The following is a 9,910-nucleotide window of genomic DNA, read 5'->3' as shown; positions in this document are numbered from 1 at the left end:
GGTATGTATATATTTTTTGTTTTCCTGCATTTAACACACATGTTAAATGTATATATTTACCCACTTTCTCAGGTGTTTAAAAAGTTCCTGCATTGTATCTTGGTTGGGTTGAGGCAGCTGCTTCACTAGATCTTTGATGGCCATCACTTTTTGTTTATAGTCTGTGATTTCTACACACACACACACACACACACACACACACAGAGGTAGAATCTGTATTCATATCATCAAGTCAGGAGGAGACTTGTCTCTGCCTTAAAACTTGCTGATTACTGTACATTCAATTTATTTTTTGTTTTTAGTTCTCACTCATTAATAAAAATACATTAACATACACACTTGCACAATCAGGCACACACAGAGTTGGTTTCTTTCTACTTACTAATGGCATTGACAAAGTCATTGAAGTAGGTATAGGTGAAGAGTGGTTCTGGAAGCTCTCGGAAAAACATCTTGAGTGCTCCGGTAGCCACATGAATATCCTCCCATTTACTATCTTCCAAATTGATCTTCTCATCTAAGAGAAAGCGCAAATGTGACTTATACCAGATGACTGAAGTATATAATACATAAAAATATGTATATGTAATATAGCCACAAACAGCAATCTTCTTTGTGAAAGTTTGTCATTTTGAGACGATAGTTCAATGCCAGTTGTGTGAAATGCCTGCTGAAATCTGATTGGCTGAAGCCACCACCTTCAGCCAAACAGATTTCTGCAGGCATTTCATGTTTTGGATGCAATTAAGTAATGATTAAAATTCCATTTACAGATCAGCAAAATGATGCAGCACACCAAATTTCAGCTCAAACAGACTTTTGGTTCCTGAGAATAAGCTATTCTCTGCACGATTTCAATGACCACACCCAACCTTTGCAGACATCCTCAGAACCTTGTACAGACCATGTCTTTCAAGTTTGGTTCAAATCCACATTATCAATCATGAATCACAGATGTTTGAGTAAACCAGCTCCACTTTCTTAGAATGTTTTTAATATTTTGATAATTGAATTATTGAAAGTCACACTCTGCTGTAGTAGCTGATGATGATTTGAGGGCAGCCATAGTTTGCTATGAACGCCCACCACACATATTGGTGGAGAGGAGAGTGATGTAGCCAATTCAAGGATAGAGATTATTAGGGGGCCATGATAAGGGCCAATGGAGGAATTTTGCCAGGCCACGAGGATTATACCCCTATGGGATTTTTAATGACCACAAAGTCAGGACTTGGTTTAATGTCTCATGCAAAGGACGGCGATGTTTTTACAGTATATTGGGGCATTAGGACCCACACAGACCACAGGGTGAGCAAAACCTACTGGCCTCCCTAATAAGATAAGGTAAGGTAGTACTTTATTAATCCCCAGATGGAGAAATTAGGGTGTCACAGCAGTAGCCAAAAAAAAAAGAAATAAGAGTTAAACGAGATAGTAAGGAGAACAATACAGGGATATATAAAGAGTATATACAGGATATAAAAATATATATAGACATAAGCGTAAACTCTATATACATTATATATATATATATATATATATCTATATACACACACACATTCATATGAGCAGTACATACAGCAAGCAACAATGTACAGTTCCACTATACAAGTAGCCTATGTACATAACGCATATGTACAATACTATATACAAGGAGCTGCTGTGACCGGCTGCCGCTCGCGTCGGCGCCTACTTGACCAGTTCCAGCAGCAACCTTAGTTTTCCAAAAGAGGTCTCTCATCCGGGTAGTGCCCAGGCTCAACCCTGCTTAGCTTCAGTGGAAAATAAGGCAAGAACTGCAGGGTGATATGGCTTTGGCTCCAAAAAGCTATTTTTACAGTTTGAGCAAAAGAATCAATCTAAAAAAATTATTTTCACTGTACAGCTTATTTTCCAAAAGATGAGCTTGTTTTTGTGTGCACAAACATGAACAAACACAGAAGCTCAGAATCTTGTCCTGTATACCTCTCGAGTTTTGTGCAAATCCATTTAAGCAAACATGAATTACAACTGTTTGAGTAAATCAGGCTCCACCTCATTAGAATTAATTTACGTGGTGGCCATATTGTTTACAAATGTCAACATGTTTTAAATACTTATTTATACTTATTTACTTAATGCTAGCTGTGTGACATTCCCATGAAAACTGATTGGCTGATGGCGTCCATGTTTTTTTAAGTAACTAAGTCATCGACAAATTTCCTCTTACAGATTAGCAGATAGAAACATCATACAGAATTCAACTTCGATCAGACTTATAGTTCCTGAGATCTGACCTTAGCCCTCCCCCTATGAATAGCAATGACCCCAACTTTGCAGACATCCTCAGAACCTTGTACTAAACATGTTGGTGGCATGTTTTTTTTTTAAAGTAATTATATCCTCAACTACATACCCCTTACATATTAGCACATACTAGATGCACCAAATCAAATTTCAGCTCAGCCAGCCTTATGGTTCCTGGGAAACAGTTATCTGACCTTAGCGCCACCCCCTATGCATGACCATGCCACAAACTTTTTTTAAAAATGAGCAAAAAAGAATTTTCACTCTATAGCTGTTTTCACAGTAAAGCCGAGTCACAGCTACAACTCCGCCTCAGTAGAATTGATTGACGTGTGGTAGTCATATTGTTTACAAATGTCAACATGTTTCTGACAATTGTTCAGGTTCACAATCTGCTTAGTATGGCACCACATTTCTGAAGATAGGCCAAAAATAGGACAAATTCACAAAACTAGGTTTTGCATATAATGCTAATAAATTTTTCTTGATGTTTTTTTTTTTTTTGGGAGAACTCAAGGAATCCCCGGCCAAAAGAACCGTCATTGCAAGACTAGCAGGTCATGAGATATGGACTACAACGTAAAACCTTGTGCTACTGGACCACCATCAGGCCTGTGTGGGTCCCCCATAGTGGGGGGCATACTGCACCTTTCCTCCAGTGTTACTATGATTTATGGTCTTTAACACTTCTTGCTTGGACACCTAAAAATCCTAACAAAAACAATAGTGTTCCAGCAGCAAGTGCTTGGACCACTAATAATAATAAGAATATCTTTGTACAGTCTCCTCCGAAGTGTCGGACCAGCAATGCCAATTGTTTTGTTTTTGCTGTACACTGAAGACATTTGGGTTTGAGATGAATTTGAGATGGTAGGTCAGAATTTCAGATTTAATTTCCTGATATTTACATTGAGATATATCAAACAATTTAAAGAACATGGCACCTTTTGTTTGAACCCACCCATTTTTCAAGTGATACTGGATCTGGATATGCTGTTCCAATACTTTTGGAGGGGACTGTATGCTGTACATTAGTTTCCCTTCACTGGAACTAACCAACCTGTTCCAGCATGTACAGCTGCGGTTGGACGTTTTCATAAACTCATCATGAACATGAATGTCATGGCAATATTTGGCTTTCAGTAATTTTGAACTGTTCATTTTCTGGGGCAGAATGATTGTACAACATACAGTATCTCACAAAAGTGAGTACACACCTCACATTTTTGTAAATATTTGATTATATCTTTTCATGTGACAACACTGAAGAAATGAGACTTTGCTACAATGTAAAGTAGTGCATGTACAGCTTGTGTAACAGTGTAAATTTGCTGTCCCCTCAAAATAACTCAACACACAGCCATTAATGTCTAAACCACTGGTACCAAAAGTGAGTACACCCCTAAGTGAAAATGTCCAAATCGGGCTCAAAGTGTCAATATTTTGTGTGGCCACCATTCTTTTCCAACACTGCCTTAACCCTCTTGGGCATGGAGCTCACCAGAGCTTCACAGGTTGCCACTGGAGTCCTCTTCCACTCCTCCATGATGACATAACGGAGCTGGTGGATGTTAGAGAACTTGTGCTCCTCCACCTTCCATTTGAGGATGCCCCACAGATGCTCAATAGGGTTTAGTCCAGCTTCTTTAGCAAGACAGTGGTCGTCTTGGAGGTGTGTTTGGGGTCGTTATCATGCTGGAATACTGCCCTGCGGGCCAGTCTCTGAAGGGAGAGGATTGTGCTCTGCTTCAGTATGTCACAGTACATTTTGGCATTCATAGTTCTCTCAATGAACTGTAGCTCCCCAGTGCCGGCAGCACTCATGCAGCCCCAGACCATGACACTCCCATCACCATGCTTGACTGTAGGCAAGACACACTTGTCTTTGTACTCCTCACCTTGTTGCCGCCACTCATACTTGACACCATCTGAACAAATTAGGTTATTTTGGACTCATCAGAGCACAGGACATGGTTCCAGTAATCCATGTCCTTAGTCTGCTTGTCTTCAGCAAAATGTTTGCGGGCTTTCTTGTGCATCATCTTTAGAAGAGGCTTCCTTCTGAGATGACAGCCATGCAGACCAATTTGATGCAGTGTGCGCCGTATGGTCTGAGCACTGACAGGCTGACCCCCCACCCCTTCAACCTCGGCAGCATTGCGGGCAGCACTCACGTCTATTTCCCAAAAACAACCTCTGGATATGACGCTGAGAACGTGCACTCAACTTCTTTGGTCGACCATGGTGAGGCCTGTTCTGAGTGGAACCTGTCCTGTTAAACCACTGTATGGTCTTGGCCACCGTGCTGCAGCTCAGTGTCAGGGTCTTGGCAATCTTCTTATAGCCTAGGCCATCTTTATGTAGAGCAACAATTCTGTTTTTTCAGATCCCCAGAGAGTTCTTTGCCATGAGGTACCATGTTGAACTTCCAGTGATCAGTATGAGGGAGTGTGAGAGCAATAACACCAAATTTAACACACCTGCTCCCCATTCACACCTGAGACCTTGTAATACTAACAAGTCACATGACACCAGGGAGGGAAAATGGCTAATTGGGCCCCATTTTGACATTTTCACTTAGGGGTGTACTTACTTTTGTTGCCAGAGGTTTAGACATTAATGGCTGTGTGTTGAGTTATTTTGAGGGGACAGCAAATTTACACTGTTACACAAGCTGTACACTCACTATTTCACATTGTAGCAAAGTGTCATTTCTTCAGTGTTGTCACATTAAAAGATATAATCAAATATTTACAAAAACGTGAGGGGTGTACTCACTTTTGTGAGATACTGTACATCTTTAATATTAAAAAAAAACAATAAAAAAAACAAGAATATGGTTCACAAGTTTTAATTCATTTGGGGTTTTCTGTAATCAACACAGGACCAAAATGAAAATTTCTTCAGTTCAATTTTCTATGGGATTCAAGTCAGGGGACTAGGATGGCCATGGCAGGACCTTGAATCTGTGGTCAGTAAACCATTTTTGTGTTGGTTTTGATGTATGTTTTGGATTATTGCCCTGCTGGCAGTCAGGTTTTCATTTAATATCGGTTTACAGTTACATTTACAGTGGCAAGAAAAAGTATGTGAACCTTTTGGAATTTCATGGTTTTCTGAATAAATTTGTCATAAAATGTGATCTGATCTTCATCTAAGTCAAGGCTATTGACAAATATAATGTGTCTAAAATAATAACACAAAACAAATTCTGATCCTTCATGTCTTTATTGAGAACAACCAAAAAAAACCTCATAGTGCTTGTGGAAAAAGTATGTGAACCCTTGAGTTAATGACCTCAAAAAAGCTAATTGGAGTCTCGTTAAGAAAATGAGTTTGGAGGTGTGGACTACAGCTACTTTGAGTGATAAAAACCCCTCAAACTTTTGGAGTTTGTTCTGCACAAGAAGCACACGCTTATGTGAGCCAAGCCTCGGCAAAAAGAGCTTTCAGAGGATCTACGATCAAGAATTGTTGATTTATATAAAGCTGGCAAGGGTTACAAAGTGATTTCAAAAACATTAGAAATTCAACAGTGTACAGTTAGGCAAACATTCTACAAATGGAGACACTTTGGGACTTGATAGGAAATTCTCTTATATCATGTACTCTCTTATATTATGAACTGCTGTCAAATACCCATGATGAATGTATACATTTAATTACCTCTTAAATAAGCTGATCAACTGCCATCCTTTCTTATAGCTGGCATATGTATTTTCTGTCTCTTGAAAAGACTTATTTTCATAGTGTGCTGTGTATTTTGTCTATCTGTCTGGCCCCTGCACCAGTAGAAACTGTCCACGCACTGCTGTTATCAATGTGTATAAATACTCTTGGTTTGTATGAATAAACTCGGATGTCTATTTGAGCATGCATGTGTTAGTGTGTGTTCATTTAGGCTCCCCAGATCGATCTGAAACACTCTGAGGAGAACCACACTTTCTAAGCACAGAACTAAAAGTTAATAGAAGTAATTGTAGAACAGGCTGAAAGGCATGACGGAAGATCTGAAAGGCATAATCTGAGATTCCTGAGATACATGGAAATCTAACAGGACTGTTGCTACTCTACCAAGAAGTGGGCGCCCAGTCAAAATGACACCAAGAGCACAATGAAGACTCATCAATGAGGTAAAGAAACAACCCCGAATGACAGCCAAAGATCTGAAGGCATCATTGGAACTGGCTAACATCTCTGTTCATGAGTCTACAATACGTAAATCATTGAACAAGCAGGGTATATACAGCAGGACACCACGAAGGAAGCCACTGCTTACTAAAAAGAACATTGCTGCATGCCTGAAGTTTGCAAAAGAGCACATTAACACTCCACAGTGGTATTGGCAAAATGTTTTGTGGACTGATGAAACTAAGATTGAACTATTTGGAAAAACCACACAGCAATACATCTGGTGTAGAAAGGGCACGGCATATCATCATGAAAACATCATCCCAACCGTAAAGTATGGTGGAGGAAACATCATGATTTGGGCCTGCTTTGCTGCATCAGGGCCTAGCCAGCTTGCAATCATTGAGGGGAAGATGAAATCCCAAGTATATCAGACAATTCTTCAGGATAATGTGAGAATGTCTGTACGTCAGCTGAAACATTGTAGAAGTTGGGTGACGCAACAGGACAACGACCCAAAACACTGGAGCAAGTCCACAACAGAATGGATTCAGAAAAACAAAATCCGCTTTTTGGAGTAGCCAAGTCAGATCCCAGACCTCAACTTAATAGAGATGCTATGGAATGACTTGAAGAGAGCCATACACATGAGACATCCAAAGAATATGACAGAGCTAAAGCAGTTCTGCCAGGAAGAATGGGCTAAAATTCCTCCTGAACGATGTGCAGGTCTGATCCACAGCTACAGGAAGCGCCTGGTTGAGACTATTGCTGCCAAGGTGGGGTCAACCAGTTATTAATTGTAAGGGTTCACTTACTTTTTCCACTGCCATTTTGAATTTTGAATGAGTGTGTTCAATAAAGACATGAGGGATCAGAATTTTTTTTGTGTAATTATTTTAGGCACATTATATTTGTCAATACCCTTGACTTAGATGAAGATTAGATCACATTTTTCGACAAATTTATTCAGAAAACCATGAAATTCCAAAAGGTTCACATACTTTTTCTTGGCACTGTATATACCGCTTTTCCAGACACTCAAAGCACTTTACATAGTATGGGGGGATCTCTTCAACCACCACTAGTGTACCATACACAGGGATGATGCGATGGCAGCCAAAGTGCACCAGAACACCCACCACACAGCAGTTACTAGTGGAGAAGAGAGAGTGATGTAGCCAATTCTGAGATGGGGATTATTAGGATGATAGAGAAGGGCCAATGGGGGAATTTTGCCAGGATACTTGGGTATACCCCTGTTGATATATGATGCAACTCATGATCCAATCCATAGTCAGACAGATTGTGTACAAATGGAAGAAGTTCAAGACCATTGTTACCCTCCACAGGAGTGGTCGAACAACAACGATGTTGTAGCCTGCGATGTCACAAAGGAACCCAGGGTAACTTCTAAGAAACTAAAGGCCTTTCTCACATTGGCTAATATTAATGCTCATGAGTCCACCATCAGGAGAACACTGAACAACAATGGTGTGTATGGCAGGGTTGCAAGGAGAAAGTTTCTTCTCTCAAAAGAACAATGCTGCCCTTCTGCAGTTTGCTAAAGATCATGTGTGCAAGCCAGGGCTATTAGAAAAATGTTTTGTAGATGGATGAGTCCAAAATAACATTTTTGGTTTAAATGAGAAGCGTTATGTTCGGAGAAAGGAAAACACTGCATTCCAGCATAAGAACCTTACAGTATCTCATCTGTGAAACATGGTGGTGGTAGTATCATTGTTTGGGCCTCTGCAGCTGGGCCAGGGAAGCTTGCCATCATTGATGGAACAATGAATTCTGAAGTATACTTGCGAATTCTAAAGGAAACTGTCAGGACATCTGTTCCTGAATTGAATCTCAAGTGAAAGTGGGTCATGCAGCAAGTCAACGGCACATCCGTGATCTCAATATTGATAAAAATAATCGGGATTATCATTTTGGCCATAATCGTGCAGCCATACTTCCAACACATCAACTTTGAGAACTGACTGTTCACTTGCTGCCTAATATATCTCACCTCTTGACAGGTACAAGTGTAACGATATAATCAGTGTCATTCACTTCAACTGTATATACAGCCTACAGTATATAACTATCATACATACATATATATATTTATATATCTATATATATCTATATATATATATATATATATATATTACCATGATTAACAGCAAATCTCAGCTTCTGTATGACTGCCAGATTCCCACTTACTCTATAGAGACCATCCAAACTCAGACCTAAAATAACAGAAAAACAGGTTTTTGTAATGAGTGTAGAAATTGAATCATAGTCACATAGTTTTGAATAATAGCCAACCTTTTCAACTGTTTTCAAGGTGTTAATGCAAGTATAATCATTAACTATTCCCTCATTAATTCCTGCGGTAAATTTATTCTTTAATCACTAATGCCTCTCTCTGCATCAAGGAGAAACGTCCAGCCTAAAATACCCAAAATACACTGTAGCATGACAATCTTAGTCTAACTACAAGTAGATGTGTCTTGTAGTGAAAACAATTTGACGTTTGGATTTAAAAAACATTATACTGCTTACTTAACCCTGAGGAACTAATATCAACTGAATACATTTTCTTATGGTACCTTGATTCTCTATGTAGTCAATACACAACTTGACAAAGTGAGGGACAGTAGTTTTCTCCCTCTGACAGAGACTGATCAGATTACTGCCAAACACCAGATCTACACACACAACAAGATGGTGAAGGTATTGTCATGTGCAAATCCCAATGTATACGTATAAATTTATGCATGTCTATATTTACCTTTGATGTAACCCTTGTCTTTAACAGCCTGCAGAGAGGGTCTACGTGTGAGAAATTTCCTCAGCCTTGTTTTGGTCTTCTTCTGTTGGTCTTGTATCTCTTTCTCATGTTTCTCTAGTCCAGGAGATTCTGGCATGTCTTCTTCAGTAGCCTCATCAGACTCCCAGGCCTCAAAATGCATGCACACAGAAGACAAGAAAGAAGCATATGGATACACTGTGTCTATGGTGCTCTATGTACAGTCATAGTCTGAAAGTATTGGAATGGTAAGGCCAATTCTTTTGTTTTTGCTATACACTAAAGACATTTGGGTTTGAGAACAAAAGGTGAATATGAGATGATAGATCAGAATTTCAGCTTTTATTTCCTGATATTTACATCTAGATGTGTTAAACAATTTTTGTTTGCCTTTGGCATTGGGCATAGTCAATACAACATTTTGGAATGTACTGAAAATGAAAGAAACCACTGGTGTACTAACAACCAGCAGACAGGTCGGGAACTGAAAATAACAGCAATTGGTGACAGAAACATTGTGAGTAGGGATGTCACGAGAACCGATACTTCGGTACCAAGTCGGTACCAACATTCTTAAAACGTGACTGTACTTGTTTTTCTGCAGTAGCGTTTGTACCGTTGTAACGATTGTACAGGGATTGCGATTCTTCCGGACCTGATGGGGCAGCAAAAACGCGCAAGTGTTTT

The 9,910-nt window shown here is 39.5% G+C and overlaps 1 protein-coding gene across 6 annotated transcripts in view; it reads right to left on the bottom strand.

Moving 5' to 3' along the window:
* Positions 1 to 9,910, bottom strand: part of LOC128624249 (rho GTPase-activating protein 12) — a 106,148-nt gene that overhangs the window by 6,108 nt on the left and 90,130 nt on the right. For 5 of the 6 annotated variants that reach the window (XM_053651733.1, XM_053651736.1, XM_053651731.1 and 2 more), the window contains 5 exons: positions 9,206 to 9,374; positions 9,024 to 9,122; positions 8,583 to 8,660; positions 383 to 517; positions 65 to 170 (listed from right to left, as the gene is read on the bottom strand). In XM_053651733.1, the coding sequence (XP_053507708.1) occupies positions 65 to 170; positions 383 to 517; positions 8,583 to 8,660; positions 9,024 to 9,122; positions 9,206 to 9,374 (587 nt within the window). The remainder of the gene's footprint in view (positions 1 to 64; positions 171 to 382; positions 518 to 8,582; positions 8,661 to 9,023; positions 9,123 to 9,205; positions 9,375 to 9,910) is intronic. The other variant, XM_053651734.1, reaches the window with a different exon arrangement.

Source organism: Ictalurus furcatus, chromosome 20, assembly GCF_023375685.1.
Source record: "Ictalurus furcatus strain D&B chromosome 20, Billie_1.0, whole genome shotgun sequence".
Taxonomy (NCBI): domain Eukaryota; kingdom Metazoa; phylum Chordata; class Actinopteri; order Siluriformes; family Ictaluridae; genus Ictalurus; species Ictalurus furcatus.
This window is presented reverse-complemented; position numbering and strand designations above follow the sequence as displayed.